General features: G+C 41.5%; 1 protein-coding gene across 1 annotated transcript in view; it reads left to right on the forward strand.

The window, feature by feature from the left end:
* Positions 1–17217, forward strand: part of crim1 (cysteine rich transmembrane BMP regulator 1 (chordin-like)) — a 78759-nt gene extending 61542 nt beyond the window's left edge. Inside the window, exons 8-17 of the mRNA XM_048974851.1 lie at positions 3054–3182; positions 3706–3862; positions 5261–5382; positions 6993–7205; positions 8077–8292; positions 8517–8738; positions 9807–9998; positions 12741–12857; positions 13241–13431; positions 14648–17217. Of these exons, the coding sequence (XP_048830808.1) occupies positions 3054–3182; positions 3706–3862; positions 5261–5382; positions 6993–7205; positions 8077–8292; positions 8517–8738; positions 9807–9998; positions 12741–12857; positions 13241–13431; positions 14648–14824 (1736 nt within the window). The 3' untranslated portion in view covers positions 14825–17217. The remainder of the gene's footprint in view (positions 1–3053; positions 3183–3705; positions 3863–5260; positions 5383–6992; positions 7206–8076; positions 8293–8516; positions 8739–9806; positions 9999–12740; positions 12858–13240; positions 13432–14647) is intronic.
* Positions 17218–17454: the final 237 nt, after the last annotated feature.

Genomic DNA, 17454 nt, shown 5'->3' on the forward strand with positions numbered 1-17454 from the left:
GGCTCCAGCTTCCCATCTCCTTGCATAATCTCACTTTGTTTACTATGGTGTTTTATTGACCGCAAGAAAATATCTGAGATCAAATAGGAATTAACACTGTGCAAGCATGAAATAAAAATGAAATGGTGAAATTTCCATTGGCAAAAGTGCAAGTTCAGGTACACTGGAAGGCTTTCCATATCCCATCATGCTCTCCTTTGGGACACACACACACACACACACACACACACACAGAGTCACTGTGGACTTCTTATACAGTGTATCTTATACAGTGGTTCTTTTGTTTTTCTCTTGACCTGCCAGTGGTTTTTCAAAATTTTGCAAAGTGCTGACCAACTATTAGTATACATTAATATATGATTAGTATTATGTATTAGTATACATATGATATCATTCATGTTTAAGGGAAGAGGATGTTTTGTGTTTCTGTGTGTAAAATGATCCAAAGCTTTATATCGTTTTATCAAAATAAATAGAAATTCCTAATGAAGAAAAATGTATGTAGGACAATCATTTTTTAAATGTTTATTTCTCTGGAGCATTGCAATGAAATACTAGAGTGCTGTCCCCAAATTAATTGTCCTGTCATGAAACTTGCCTTTGTTTGATGACTAGGTGTCATATTTCTCTGTTGGGTTCCAAAGACATTGAAGTCAGATGTCATGTGAAAGCAACTGCATCCCAATTGAAGAAATATGTAAATATACCTCATCAAGGAGATGCTCAGCGTCTGGATGAGAAGATAATATTAGAAACAATATTTTTGTAATTAGAGTTCAGTTCCTTCATGTCCAGTTTTGTGCCGTTTTGGGGAAGGTCAGGAGCACAGATGTTGGCCAGACTGTTAAGAAAACTGAAACTTTGGATACCAGTCAAGCCCTATCATACCTGTCCTCGTCCTTGTACTTCAAAGTGTGAGTGTTTCTGCTCGGAACTATAGCAAACTAATTAAGCGATTTCATAAGCCTTACTTTGAATGATTCATTTTTATTTTCCTAATCATGATTTGTTACCAGACCTCATTTCTTCAAGGTGACACCCTCCGTGTTTCAGTTTGTTATGCTGATCGGCACAATGTATGTAATTAAGCAAATGAAGGCTGTTAGCTTGGAATGACGCCCCTGGAGGTTTGTAATGGTTATTACAACATGCTTGACAGACACGAAAGGTACGATGCATGTGATTCAAGCTGCCTGTTCCCGCTGCTCCCTCTGTGTTCGTGTGAGTCTGCGTGGGCATGTTCTTAGCACCGCGGCTCCGCCGGTAGCACTGCAGTGTCACTCCTCATTTCGGGGTTGAGGGTTTCAGTCTTGCTTCTGTGTGTTTTTGATGTTTTATTTGATGTATTACTCCAGATTTCTCCTGCAGTCCCAAAACAGGGCATTAAGTAAATTGGGGTAGCTAAATTGTGCAGAGAATGTGCTTGTACCCCGTGATGGACCGGTGTTTTGTCAAGGGACACCTGGGTTAGGTTGTAGGATCACTACAGCCCTATACTATATTGGTAGCTGGGGGTGGATGGATGGATGGACGGGTGGATGGATGAACGGGTGGATGGATGAACGGGTGGATGGATGGATGGATGGATGGATGGATGAATGGACGGACGGACGGATGGATGGATGGACGGATGGATGGATGGACGGATGAATGGACGGATGGACGGATGGATGGATGGATGGATGGATGGACGGATGGATGGATGGATGGATGGACAGGTGGATGGATGGATGGATAGACAGGTGGATGATGAATGGTCGGATGGATGGACGGATGGATGGACGGACTGACTGACAGACTTCACTGATTGATTGATTGATTGATTGATTGATTGATTTTTTTTTTTGGAGCAACATGTCAGTTTTCTTCAGTTTAAACAAGTTCCAGGGTTTTAAGATTAATGTTTTGGTTTTCAGTTGGATGCTTTTTCTAGCTCACGATTCCCCTTATTGACCGTTAGCAAAATTAATTCTAGCAGGGGAATCTCAGCAGGCAGACAGAATCCAGCTGGAAAGTGTTCCCTAGATGAAAAGATCAGAAATATAAAAAATGAAAGATTTTATGCAGAAGATATTTTAAATCCAGGGTCTCTTCTGCCAGTCTCTGCATTTAGTGGCCACATATCTGAAATGTTCGGTTTCTTTGGAATTGTGGGATTCCTACAGTACACCTGTCCCATATCTGTCGTATTGTTACATTGTTATTATTTTTACAGTAGCCCCCGCATCTACTGTATCTCCTACTATTGTGTGGATACCCCTGGCTTCCCTTTGTGTTAGTCTATGTATATCCTCTGTTTTTATTTATTAGGTATTATTCTCCGTATTCTCCCTCCCCCTCATGTGTTCCACTTCTCTTGTATACAGTATTGTATACTGCACCTTGGTCCTGGGGAATGTCATTTCATACCACTGTATGCTGTGGATTGCATATAGATGGTATGATGAAAAAGACCCATTTGACTTGGCTTGACTTGACTTGAAATGGACTGCACAGAAATATAGTTGAGAACCACCGTTCTGCTGGTGTCTTGCTTACAAATACCAGTTATAGTGAGATAATACCGTGCCCAAAGTAGGAAGCAATTAAAAGTAATATCACAGATGCAGATGACAGCAAACATTGGAGGAAAAAATGTAAAATATGTATAGGGACAATACAACACAGAAAACCATACCTACGTTAATGTCTGAGTTACAGGTGTTAGGCAGTAACATGACTCAGCTATCATAAAATTCTTAGTTTGAAGGCAGAACTTCAAAAAGTTATATTTCAAGGCATTAAGTGTTTTTTAGTCTTTTAATATATTGAAGCAGTTGTCTTTTATCATTTAATATACCACAATAACCTCTGTTAGGCAATATTTTGTGGCTGGACTTGAAAATATTCCGCTGGATGCCTCAGAAATATATTTACATATATTACTGTGGTTTAGCTAAAATTGCTTTTGACTTGCTAGACTTGCAATCACAATCATAATCACTGAACTCCATTCAGATGCATGAAGGAGTTCTTCTGTGACTCTTCCCTGTTCCCCTGTGCTGTTTTTCCAGAGCCAACCTACATCACTATGGCGCCCCCTGCTTGTCGTTCCCTGAGAAACTGCAGCCTTACGGAGCAGGACTGTATCTATGGATACAAACGCGACCAAAACAACTGCCGCATGTGTCAGTGCAGGACACGTGAGTCACAGTCACAAGTTCTGTGATAGTAGTAATGTTTCTTGTAAACCTGAAATAAAATTTAAAGCAACTTTGAAAGCATGGATGGATGGAACTACTTAATTTAATATGGCAATAACCCCATTTGGCCCCTTGGACTTTCCAAAAACCTAAAACTCTTTGAGAAAGTCAGTTTAGGTTTAAAGTACCGTATCTGGATCGGTACACAGCAAAAGGTGTTAAGTATGAGCTGTTCTTTATTCTTTATTTATTAATTCTCTTCACTGACACACTAATATAATGAACGCAGACATGTGCTTGAATGTAACATGCATGCTGTATAACAGAATGTTTATTTATTTATTTATTTGATCCATGAAGATTATGAAAACTGGTGTAATCAAGTAATAGGTAATGCTTTATGAGAACAGTTATTTGGTATATGTGGTTTGTCCAAAGTAATGCGAGTGTCTTTATATTGGCAGCCTGTCTGGCTAATAACACTGATCTTCATTTGATTGTGTGTTTCCCCCCCTAATTTTAGGAGAGGAGCTGTGTAGAGGCGTGATCTCAGGCTGCTCCTTGGATTGCCCTTTCGGTTTCCAGACGGACATCCACGGCTGCGCGATATGTCAATGTCGCCCAAGACCCAAGAAGTGCAAATCTGTGGCATGTGACAAGGACTGTCCATTGGGCTTCATGTGAGACATTCTCCATTTCTTTGTTCAGCCAAGCCCAGTTAGCAAAGCCCCGAGGAGGAGGAGTGTGTTGCCTGGTTTGCATCGTTAGCCATGCCCAGATTGGTCATTCGCTGATCATGCTAGCTTTTTCAGCTGGGCTTCCTCCACTGCCCTTTACGCATGGAGTCTTGGCCGAGGCCCGTGAATCCGCAGCCATCAGTCGAGGTTCTGTTTGTTGCCCAGCTCCCCTGGACAGCTGAAGGTGATTCACAGCACGGTGCAGATGATGCACGGACATGAATTTGGGGAAACTGCCTGCCTCTTATGAGGACTAAGGCTTTCGGATGGAATGTCCCTGTCACATCTGCCTAAACGTTCCCAGATTTTATGTATCAAAATGTTATAAAGAAATGACATTTCCTTCGATTAAAATTCGCTACGGGTGCCTATATAAGCAAAAAAATGTTATTTTGAAGGTGCTTCTAGAGCTTTTTGGCCGGTGCCTTTGCAGAGGTGACCGCTTATCATTAGAGTAGGGGTCAGCATGAGTATGCTCTTCTGGGCTGTCTGGTAGTACAGCTGTTCTGACAGGCAGAGTGCACTGCACTGCCTTCATATTTGTTGCTGCCTTAATAAAGTAACTCTTAAGGTGTCATTGAACGTTCGTGTGTTGTATATCTGACCATCTATATTTGTTATCACTTCTCTCCCTTTTCCATTTTTTTGAAATGAGGTACTGCCTTGAATGCTTGCATCTAAGATTCTAATTTTAGATTATCTATTTATTCTCTCAAAGTTATAGCTTAGGTTCAGTCTTGGCGTGTTCATCTGAATTATTCATTTGTCTGAGGGCACTGCTTGCTCTCCACCTCGTCTATTGATATTCTCCACGACTGAAATCACTCCTGATAGCTCCTTATCACGTCACAGAATGCGAATGGCATGTGGTTGCTTTTCACCCCCATTATTCTTCAGATAAGCAGACGGAAAAGACTGCCGGGGGAGGGGGGGGGGGCGCTCATTCATGGGAGGCGTTTTAGGAATTCTAAGTAAGTTAGCATGCACCTAATCAAAAGCCACTTGACTTCGAGGCGAAAAATCTTTTGGTTCATTGCCTCAGGTGGCTTGGATGAAACAAACCTGAGCAGCGGTCTTGATTTCAGACAGCTACGTATTTTTCTTACTTTGCCATCTTCTAAAACAGTCTCACATCACAGGTATCTAACAAAATATATAGATAACGTAGCTCTGGCTGCAGCAGCTAAGAGGCTATGCAACATAATAATTGTTGACTTGGAAAGCAAAGTTTTCAAAGGCATTGCCGCATAAGATCGAACTGTTTTCAGTGGTTGTCTTTTTATTCGTTGGAGTGTCCTGATTTTTTTTTTTTTTACTCTCTTTCAAAACAACTACCTTTAGAAAAAACAAGCATGGCTGCGATATCTGCCGCTGTAAGAAGTGTCCTGAGGTACCGTGTGAGAAGGCCTGTCCATTTGGCTTCCAGTTGGACCCGCTGGGCTGTCTCGCGTGCCAGTGTCGAGGTGAGTGGCTTGCAAAGATGCGGATTCCATTAGCTGATGTTATTTTAGATTAGCCGTTAGCTTTGCCTTTTGTTATGAATAATGCCAAGTAACAGGAAATCACATTGATAGTGACTGAAGCTTTGTTTGTGACACCTAGCTTCAGTATCAGTGAAAATTATATGTATGATGCTGATTAGCATCTTCTGTCTGTGTAATCATCTGCACTGACACTATAAGGTAGTTTAACACGTAAAACATGTATTGCCTAAGAATAGCTAAGAAGCACCACAGGTCCTTATGGGTGAAATCAGGATTCATTGTAGCTAAAAACGTTGCATGTATAAGGACCACATTGTTCTGATTTAGCAGCCAGTCACTTTTTGTACAAAAGGTTGAAAATCCCGTCAGAAGTTGTACTCTACAGATACCTGTATTTGGTTATTTTATTTAGTGGATGTACTTTGTGCTTTGATACATGGATATTTTCAATTCATTGGTGTTTTCTTGTGTCAACAGAAGAAAAGTGCAAATATATCACTAATACTGAAATACAAGAAACATGTTCACTCAATATTTATCCATAATGTATTGTCTACATACTTATTAATGTATCTTCTTGGGTGTGTTTTTTGTCTAATGTATATCCTAGACAAATGTAGAATATAGCCAGCATGTCATAGTGTCCCTCATCTGTATTTCCTGGTGCACATACACTACATAGATAGGAAAAGCAAAAATAATAATCAAAATATATAGTTGTTTCCCTGTCTTAATGTTATATCTATATGATGATTTTACGTCTTCGTTTTTATATTCAGTTCATTACTTTATTGCAAGTTGCAAATGCTTAACTATGAAATATTACATACTAAGAGCAATATTTTTTATTTTATTTCATTGTACACATTGTAACAGTATCTATATCCAACATCAGCACAAATTTAACATGGGGCGTCTTTCACGCGTCTGTCTAATGATTTTGGACAGAGGGAGGTTAGCCTCCGTCACAATGAATGTGTTTGAAGACACCGATTGTTCATTTGGAGCAGACTTGGAGTCTTCAGTTATTTCTGATATTAATATTACTCATCTGTTATGGGCACTTCATTCTGAATAATGAATCTGACGTGAAATATTTATGAAAAGGGAGCATGGCTGTATTAATAAGCACTTTTAATTTGCCGTGTTTCAATCTGTGCATCCTTCTTATCTCTAGGAGGGGATTTAATTATGCTCCCCCCCCACCCCCCACCACCTTTTTTGTCTTATTTTGCCGAGATATATTGATTATACCCTTTGCAGGAGGTGCTTTCTAATCTGGAAGCTGTAGGAGATGAGCTTGTTGCTGGACAGCATTTAATTAGGGGACCAGAAAGCTTGAGGGTTGAGCACAGGAGCCAGTTTTGTCCGTGCAGTTCATTTCACATCACATTGCGGATATTCTGATAACTAGAGAAGTGGTTCTGGTAAATGGCACTTTCATCTTACATTGATGAAACGGGCTAATAGGCAGATTATTCAGTCGAGCCGCAAAATCATCAAAAAATAAATTGCGTAGGAAGGCCGATCTCGTCTTTTTCAGATCATGCATTTGACATATATGTGTGTCTCCCCCTGCCTGCCACCAGACTCAAGTGTGTCATCCATGGCTCCTTCGGTGAAGCTGGGCTCCTGCCTGTCCATGGACGGCCGCCGGCACGAGAGCGGCGAGAACTGGCACGACGGCTGCCGCGACTGCTACTGCCACAACGGACGGGAGATGTGTGCCCTGATCTCCTGTCCTGTGCCGGCCTGTGCCAATCCCACTATCTGGTCCGGTCAGTGTTGCCCATCTTGCCCAGGTATGTTCCCTCCAGACCTGCAGGGGGCGTAAGCATGAATCTAAACACACTGTTAAAACTCTACATGGGGCCTTTCTGAGTGCTGGCTGAGATGCATAGCAAAGACACTGCTGGTTATATTATTCAGAATGTGTCGTCCTGCCCATCGGTTTTGACCCTAGTGGAGATACAAGGGAAGGATGGGCCGGTTGGCATTGGGGTTTGACTCAAATACATGACTGTTAATAAAAGGGAAAAAATCAGAGAATTAGGTGCTGTGGACAATGTCTTGCTGAAGAGAGGACGAAGTAACCATATAAATGGAGTGTGTTACTTTCAGACAGGGGCGATTCTAAGATGGGGACATAACTCATACAGCGAGGCCAACCTTATTATTAGCCAATGATATAATTTAAAGCCGTGTGTGACGGGGAAGGGGGCACGCCGTGAGCCAATCAGGTTTCAGCTGGGGCCAGTGCTCCTGTGGCCCCACCCCTGCATACACCCCTGCCCTCAGCAGAGGTGGAAAGTTCAGGTCCAGAAAGTACAAATTCAGATAATGGCTTGAGTTCAGCTGAGTTCCCCGTGACTTTGACTCAGCCTTCTTATGGCCGTGGCGGTTAGCAGTGTACTATTCCTCTGTGGAGTGAAGGAAAGAAAGGGAACTGGAGGAAAAATTATAGAGAGTGGAAGGAAGGAAGCAAGCAAGCAAGCTGAGTAATTATCCCAGGCCTTGCTATCAACATTCAGTAGGAACCTGTATTAGATCAGGGAGCAAATATAGACACTGGAGCACTGGAAAACCATACGCACCATGAAATGTTTCCATCTGAAGCATCCCATTCTATCTAACAGTTTCTTTATTTATATTTTTTTTACCTTCTGCCCTCAGGTGACCCCGGCTCCCACAAACCCGAGCTGGGCGACTTGTCTGTGTGCCTCGCCCCAGGTGGCGAGTTCTTTGTCGAGGGCGAGACTTGGAACATTGACTCCTGCAGCCAGTGCACATGTCATAGCGGCAGGGTGCTGTGTGAGGCGGAGGTCTGCCCGCCGTTACTGTGCCAGAACCCCATCAGGACTCAGGACTCCTGCTGCCCGCACTGCCCAGGTACTGCCCATTTCCCCTGCCAGTCACAGTCAGATCCTTCTCACGTTTCCTAGATACGACAGGCATCATAGCCCAGCTACCCATAAGCATGACTGTCTGCATTATGAATCTGAAACCAATATATAAGGAGAATGACTTGGGGCGAGACTCTTAATAAAACTCTGAAAATGAAAGTTTTTGTTTGGAATCTGAGCTTTTCCGTGTGTTTTCACGCTCTACACTAGATGAACCCTTCACTCCGCAATCCCCCAGCAATGACAGCGTGCCCAGCTACTGCCGAAATGAGGAGGGTGACATCTTCCTCGCAGCAGAGTCTTGGAAGCCTAACATGTGCTCAAGCTGCATATGCCTGGATGGTGTCATCAGCTGCTTCTCCGAATCCTGCCCGGTGGTCGGCTGTGCCAGACCCGTGCTGCGGAAAGGACAGTGCTGTCCCTACTGCCTGGGTGAGCAACAAGGCGGCAGTGACACTGGGCCTGTTTTTATGTTTTTACCAACTGGAAGTAGTCAGGCTCGGGTTGGGAATCTGCATATTGCGAATATCCAAAGCAGCTGCACAACTCGTCCGAGTCTCGAACCACCATGCTTCCTGCTAGCAGTCTTCTCTTTGTGTCCGTCCATTCATCCTCTACAATCACCTATGCAGCATAACGTCATGGTACGGCCAGAGACTTTCCCAAGAAGCATGGAGCAGGGAACACACTGGATGGCATGCCTGTCCATAACAGGGCACTCATTAAGAGGTGTTAGGACGTCTGAGATTCCAAAAGGACGTTCTTGCTCCATCTCAAATATCAAGGATGCATCACATGCATCTCACCCAGTAAGAACAATCCCATGATTCATTGCATCCTGAGTTTTTCATTCTGGGGAGGCAAATTAACAAGACCACTCTTGCCAAACACACAACTACAGTCTTTGCACTCTTGGTATTGAGAAAGACACGTGTTCCTTAGGTGCATTTGTCAATGTGAGGTACTTATAGTGCCATTTTGTTTGTGCAAGTGCTTCGCCCTGAATATCTTCATCATGGGCTATACCTTCCTTGAATAGAAACCCTCATTGGATAAGGGGACACTAAAAATTGATGGATGGATGAACAGTTTAGACGCCTTCGATAAAAGGACATTTTCATGGTTTGCTGCTAAGAGCTGAAACAGGCCAGCGAGCTCTGCCTTCTCCCTCGCTGGCCTACAAAATCAGAATCGAGAAACTGTCCAAGTGGAAAACATTTCAAGAGCACCCTTACCTAATGGTGTACACTTGTATGTATTTATACAGGTGGATATTTTTCAAAGAAAACGGATTAAGTGCCTCACTCAAGGGACCAGCAGGAAGTCCCTTTGTGGGAAACCTCATCTGCACCTTCAAAAGCCCGGTTCCTTAGTCGAGGCACGACCAGTTGACCTGTTCCACTGCTCCGAATATTAGGATGGCACATCTGCTTTTATGTCTCACCTGTTCCTCTGAGTCACTTTCTCTCTAAGGATGTGTTTGGTCTTGTCGCATTTCAGAGGACACAGCGCCAAGGGCAGTATGCCACTTCAACGGGAAAACCTACGTGGACGAGGAGCGCTGGGACATCGACAGCTGCACACACTGCTACTGCCTGCAGGGTCAGACCCTGTGCTCCACCGTCAGCTGCCCCGCCCTGCCCTGTCACAACCCCGTGTACCTGGAGGGAAGCTGCTGTCCTCTGTGTTCAGGTACTGCCTGGAGGAGGAAGGGCGCCCATCCCGCATCTGAAAGTCAAATCGGTGTTGCTACTCTGTTACTTCTTTGTTGTCTTTTTAAAGTATGACTTCATTTAAATCTATCTTATTCAGCCCAGTGCATAGGGACCCCTAGACGGCCTACATTTTTGTTCCCCCTGAGCTCCAAACACGACTAAACCAAGCAATCAAGAACACCGGATACCTGGTACAGCTGAGAGGGAGCAAAAATTGACTCTCTGCGGGTCCCCGAGGACTGGAATGAGAAGCGCTGATTTAATTTTTCACTGATTCATTTTGACCAGTCAGAATTGGTGGTGGTGCAACTAGCTTAGTTTACTAACTGAGCTTTGGGGCCTGATATTAAGCAGAGCCTTGTCAACACAGATGCGGGTTGGGTACAGCTCACATAATGGTTCTCTTTGCAGTTCGGCTCAGGTACAGCTCGGTTCCTGGTGGCAGTGGAGAAGTGCCATTAATTTATGAATTGTTTTTTAAAGCAGCCAATTTTGTAAGACTAACTTTGTCAGAACTGCATACAGATCCACGTGACACAGGGATGGGATGATTGACTGGGGACTTCATTAGGGTTTCAAAACTTTATCAAACGAGGTTGTGAAGAACGAAAGGTAGACATTTTAACACTTTGGGGAAAAAAACCACAGGCTCAAAATGGGCAGAGTGTTGTGGTGTGAAAAGGAAGGAACTAGGGAATTGTTTTGAATCAAATTAACAGTGAGCCAACGGAGTATGAAAGGCTCGTCACGTGACGTTTCCCCACCTCCAAAGGTCCATGTCCTCTCCTCAACAAACTTTTATTGTGTATGACTTCAGTCTCGATGTACGTGAAATGATATTACATCGGTGTAGCAAAGTGAAGGTACTCCTTCTATTGTTCAAACTAAAGCTATTTCTTTGATAGATACCAGGATTCAGAAGTCACTGATAAACACTGTCTGGATTCCAGGAAAGCTGCACTGCATCGCTCTGTTGCTGTCATTATGTGCAGTGTTTACCAATGAGAAGAGTGCGATCTGCCCAGCTCTATGTATTTTGTCAACCAAGTTAGAAATGGGGTGGGGGGGGATTCCCTGAAGGAGAGAGGCAAAAACCCAGTAGAATAACGACAGCAGAACAAAGAATTTCGTGGGCAGAGGAGTTTCAGAGTAAAGCCTTTTCTTTCTTCAGAGTTTGATGTTTAAAATCAAAGAGCAGGGAGGATAATGTAAGGTCAGGGGGGGGGTATATCAGACACTTTTTCAGCATGCATAAGCAATACAGCTGTTTCAGTTTCCCTGACTGCAACAGAAAATACAAGCGCAGATTTGCTTAAAAAACACTGTACACTGTATCTACGAAAGCTGATGTGTATTTATCTGGCTGTTTGTTTGTTTATTATTTTTGCTTTTTTCAATGGCTTTCACCCACCATCCTACAAAGCCCAGGCTTAAGAAAAGCCTAGACCGTCATTATACCTTAGACAGCTTCGCTCATCTCAGCCTAGGAAGACTAACAAGCCTCCCTGATAAGTTATTCTGCCGTGAAGAGGCTCCCAATCTGAGTTTTACCATGTTCTCTGCATTTTCTAATGATTAGCTTAACAGTGCTCCCAGGAATATGAAACATTTTCAGACTTCTCTAGTATTATTTCCTTTTCTTATTTACATTTTGCTTGAGCTCCGTGGGGCAGCTTTAGTTGAGGAATGCAGCTATAGGGTCTGAGATGCAGCTGTTTGTAATGAGATCATTCTAAAAACAAAAGATTCACATTATTTTGCATCATTATCAGGGGAGTTAATAACAATGTAATTAGGTATTTCTTTTTGTGCATTTTAAGCTGTTGTTTCTACAGACATCTCTGTTGCAGAAGTGAGATTGTGTGCCTTGCAAATGACTGGTATCCTTTCCAATGCATACTCTGTCTTGTTCCAAATAGGTAGGTAGGTAGGTAGGTAGGTGAGGAGATAAGGAGATAAACCTCATTTATTTTAATAATAATTAATTATTATTATTAAAAATAATATTTTTTTAGGAAGATGCATTTCTTGGGATATGCTTCCTGCTCACTTGAACCCTGTACCAGACCAGCAGTTATAGAGGATGAATTTGTTGATGGAAATATTATAGGTACTAGACTATGTGTTAACTGAAGTGATGAAATCTATGAACTACATTCACTTGTTTAAATTTTATTTTATTATTTATCTTATTCTAAGGTTGTTGTATTAATAAATTTCCAGGTTTAGATTTAGTGAAGTCACATGATACAGGGTGATGCCAAACAGGTTTGCAAAAGAATGAAAAGCACAGCATAATTAACTGATAGCACATTGCTCCCGCAGTGCATTACTTGGTACGCTTCATTGTGTTTTCCTCATAAATGGTGGATGTATTGGTTTACAATACATCCACCATTGGTTACCAGATGTCTCCACAATATGATGAAAACCTGTCTTTTGACATTGTGGGGACCACCTTTTCGGTCTTCATGAAAATCTGTGACTGCAATCAAAACACTAAAAATGTCAAAAGTCTTGACTTGCTACTGTGCTTTTTTTTATTCAGTTTTCTATTCAATGCCATTTCATTGTCAGAAAGAGGAATTTGAAGACTTGTCCTTAAAGAATATTTTAGCATGTAGAACATTACAAATACCTGTGTCACTGGTGTTACTGTCGCTTGCACGGACAGTGATAATTGTGCTTTGACAGAATGTCTTCCCGTTTCTTCTCTTAGGCATGTACCCACCCACAAACATTCCCATCGAAAAGACAGACCAGAGGGGTGATTCGCCGATGCACCAGCCAGCTTGGCCCACAAGAAGTGAAAACGATATAATGCCCCAGTTCAGAGGTCTGGAAGACAACCTTTCCTCAGTCTTTTCTTGGAATGAAATAGTGCAAGTTCTCTCAGTCTATTCTTGCAGTGAAAAGCTGCTCATTGTATATATTCAGTAGGACAGTTGAGTGCAGAGTAACCAGTCAACTCAACCTGTCCTTGGAGTTCATTCAGTATGTTCAATAAAATTGCTTCCAGTTATACAGAACAATTTATTTAGCATATTGCTGGTACTGAAAACAATGCTAATCGATATTTCTTTTGCTAAACCTCTATAGCATATAGGTAGTAATCAGCAGGTTGCCGAAAATTTTGGAAGTATGCAGATAGATATTTACGTTGCTGTCCCTCCTTCGCTTGTAGGTAGTATTCAGCACGACTGTTTCATGTTGTTGCAGGAAACTTTGGAAGCCTGCAGATGCCGTACTTGGACGGGAAGACACCGGTGCCCAGTGAAGATGATACCTTACACTCAGTGGCCTGGGTTGCACTGCCTGTTCTGATGATGCTTGTAACCATTTCAGTCGTGTTGCTCATCAATCAGAAGAAGCACTGGATCCCTGTTCCTTGTTATAGGACCCCCACAAAGGTAGAAAAAAAACAAGAATATATATTCATGTTTATTATAAGGGTTGTGGGTGTACTCTGTGCGGTTCCCATTTAGTTCTTTTCGGGGAGCTCTTTATATTGCATAGAAACCATGGTGATGCAAGTGTATGGAATGTAACACTTCAAACAGACATCAACTGAAGGTTATTTGCAAGTAGCAGTCAGTTAATGAAAGCAGAAGTGTCATTATAGATAGTAATCGGGAAAGAGATGTCCAGCGTCTGATTATGCATCTTCATGGAACTTAACTGAAAGCATGATTGAAGCACCTTGTGGATTCCCAAGGTTATTGCCGTATGCATATACTGCACGTCTTACTTAAGACGAAAACAGCACCTTGAAGATTATATATGTGGGTGTGTATGCGTGTGTGTGCGTGTGTGTGTGTGTGTGTGTCTGTGGTCCAGGTATACCTTATTTTGTTGGGTCATACTTAGCATTAGCATTTTTCCCATAGAAATGAATGGATGATCCCCAAAAACATATCATTACGCGGCTGTGTATGTGTGTCTGTGTGTGTTAAATGTTATACATGACATTTAAGACATAGCATCCAAGCTGCTTATAATGCAAATAGTTTAACAGCAGTAAAGGTTGTTACAATAATAGACAAAACCATTATTGTAGAGGATGGTATGCATTGAAAAGTAAGACAGCACAAGTTCTGAATGTAATTAAAAAATGAAAGAACTTGAAATAAAATTCAAAAGTTAATGTGTTGAATGTGAATTATTAATGGGAACCGAATTAGGCCACTGTCAGAAAATCAGCTTTTATCATCATTTAAGTGGAAAATGTTGAAAGTCCCTGGTAATATTTTAATTCGCAATAACTAACTAACCCCTACAATGAGCAATAATTAATCACTTAAAACTTACAATTGAAAACAAAGTACTTAAATAATTAAAGCCAACTCTTATTAATTGTAATATATGTAAAATTTATTTATAGATGTTTTTCGTGTACCTGCATAATATGGTTATTATGTCAGCAGTTCATTTTGCAAATGCCATTGTAACAACAGTATGGGTATGTTATGCATATTCACATACACATTAGTCACAATTGATACAAAGTATTACACCAGAGGGGTTTTAAGTTCAGCCCTTGATGAACACCGTCACCTTCATTTAGTGCTAAACATCATAATCATGCATTCATCCTGTATCTCTTCTGTCATGTTTGATGTTCCTCAGCCTACTTGTCTGAACAACCAGTTGGTGTACGTGGACTGTCAGAAGGGCACCAAGGTCCAGGTGGACAGATCTCAGCGCATGCTCCGCATTGCCGACCCCGACTCAAGGTACAGCGGTTACTACAGCATGCAGAGGCAGAACAACCTGCAGGCTGACAGTTTCCACCAGACTGTGTGAGTGAGCTCCTGGCAAGAGGCCAACACTGTGTAGCTTATCGCCGCTGTAGATACCTGAAGGACATCACCACCAAACCACAGAATATCTCCAAAAATTGTCACCTGCCTGAAACTCCAAGCAAAAACGAAGACAAACTTATCACAAAAAAAAATGCAACATAATAAACCAAACTCAATTTAATTATCATGATTTACACAAACAAAAGTGAAAAGAAAGCAAACTGATTTTCTGGCCTTTTTCTGGAATGCAGTGTGTGTGTGTGTGTGTGTGTGTGTGTGTGTGTGTGTGTGTGTGTGTGTGTGTGTGTGTGTGTGTGTGTGTGTGTGTGTGTGTCTCTGAAGTCTAATGTACAGTTTTGGGATTAGGACAAACTGGCTTTTGCAACAGTGCTGTTTTACCACATTCCTGCTTCCTTGAACTGACCTTGAAATGACAACATGAAAATCCCGAGCGAGTGTTTCCGAGAACACTGTAGCGCCAAAGCCCTCCTATATGAAAACGAAAAGCAGAAAACATGCTGCTTTCTACCCTGCATGGTGGTAGGTGGGACTGCTGGACTCATGTTAATTGATACGAGGAGGAGAGCAGACTGAACACCCTGATCAGAGACTGAATTGAGTGTTTCTTTGCCCGTCTTGGACCCGTTGTCTTTGCAAACCAATGTTCAGAAAGGACAATAGGAAGAAACAATGCTAAGCTGTCACCAGAGTTGTTTTATTTTATTTTGTTTTATTTTGCCAGATTTAGCAGCTTTCTTCCAGCTGTCGCGCATCTGTTTATTTTATTTTTCCTGTAGCTCCTCCAGGCCATAGGCTTCTGTATTTTACAGCCGGGGCAGATTTACGTTACACTTTCGTACACACCTAACAATGTTTAAACTTAAAGGTTGGAAAAATGGTATAAGAGATAAAAGTTAATATAAAAGTTTAGTGATACTTATTGATTGAATTTGAAATGTATCCTTTATAAGTGCTGCTTTTCCTTTGTTTCGAGGCCTTTCCGTTTTCCAGGTTGTAAACATATAAAAAAGACTCCACTGGGGTTCCCTGTGTCTGACCTGAACGATCTGTTGTCCCCTGGGGTCTAACAGAATAACAAACCGATGGCTATAGATGCTTTTTTTCCTTGTTTTTTTTTTTGTTTGTTTTTTGCTTTTTTTTTTATTTGGGTGGGAATTTGCGTTACTGGTTATGTAACGGCTTCCCTTTCCTTAAGCTACTTAATTATGTTACCCAAGCACCTTCTGAGTTCTTTCTCCTTTGCAGCAAACATTTTGTCTACTCCAGACATTATAGGAACACTTATGTACATATTTTATTCTACAAAAAAAAAATTACATGAAATATTGTGTGAATATATGTCTGTGTGTATGTATATGTCTATGCATGTATGTTGGTATGTGTGTATATACACACACACACATGCATGCATACATGGTTTTCTTCACGTGTAAATTTTTCAACAAAAATTGAATGTATTTATGGTTCAGAAGAGAAGTTTTACTGAATGATGGGGGAATATCGAAACAGGCATTCCAGAGCCTTGTTTGAGATTTAGTCTGAGGCAGAAGACAAACATCTCATTTTATTTTGTTTTGCTTTGTTTTTTATGGCTGCACAAGAGTGTGTGCCGCCCTCCCAAACCCTGCACGGCTTCGGATGAAAAACGATTAAACAAATAATGTGCCCACCATTCAAGTAGAAGATTTTCTCATAAAATTGGTTTAGACTTTTGTTTAAAGGTTGTTTCTGATGTCAGAACTACTGGAAAGGTGAGAAATAGGCTGGGGGTTTGGGTGGGGGTACAAAGGAAGAATTGAAGAGTAATGGACATGTAGTAGTTTGTCTTGGGTATATCTTAATCTATCTAAAAAAAAATGTAATTTGAATCATTCGTCTGGCACTTTTACGTAGAAAGAAACCTTTTGAGTTGTTTTTTTGTTTCCTTTTTTCCGTAATGCTTTTCATGGAAGAGTGGCCCTTTTTTGGAACCCTATGAGATCCAGTGTTATGTCCGACGTTAAATAAAATGCTTTGCCATAAAATGTCAGAGACCTGCAAGAAGTGAGGAACTGCACGGAAGGGACCTATAATGTTTTCTATATTTGCTTCTATGTGTATGTATGTACACAGCAAATTCAGTGCGGCTTTGAGTCTTCGTGGATCCCATAGTCAGAGCTTCCGACGACTGTGCCTCAGCACTCAATTGATGGACGTAGCGAAAGTAAAGTGTTCAGTGTTGACCACCTGCCATGTGCACATGCATTTGATGGCGAAGTGTCATACAGTGAAATTTCAGACACGACTACTTATAATAACACGCTGTCGATACATAAAAATGTAGACTTCATAAAAAAAAAAAAAGCTAAGTTGTTTCCTACTTAACTGACCACTGGTTTGGTTGTTGTTACAGGATAATTTCATTTTACAGATATAGTAAAATCACCAGTAAGAAGCAACATCACAAACTCCCATATAAAGTGTGCTTGTTTTATTCTCTGTAATATAGAACAACAGAAATGATGAAACATCCTGCTTTGGGTCACATCTCTCAGGTTTCTCATGTGAAAAGTCAATTCTGAAAATCACACAGAAGGCTCAGTTGAAGCTCTCAGCAGGATCATAAAGATA

The sequence above is a fragment of the Brienomyrus brachyistius genome, chromosome 14 (genome assembly GCF_023856365.1).
Source record: "Brienomyrus brachyistius isolate T26 chromosome 14, BBRACH_0.4, whole genome shotgun sequence".
Taxonomy (NCBI): domain Eukaryota; kingdom Metazoa; phylum Chordata; class Actinopteri; order Osteoglossiformes; family Mormyridae; genus Brienomyrus; species Brienomyrus brachyistius.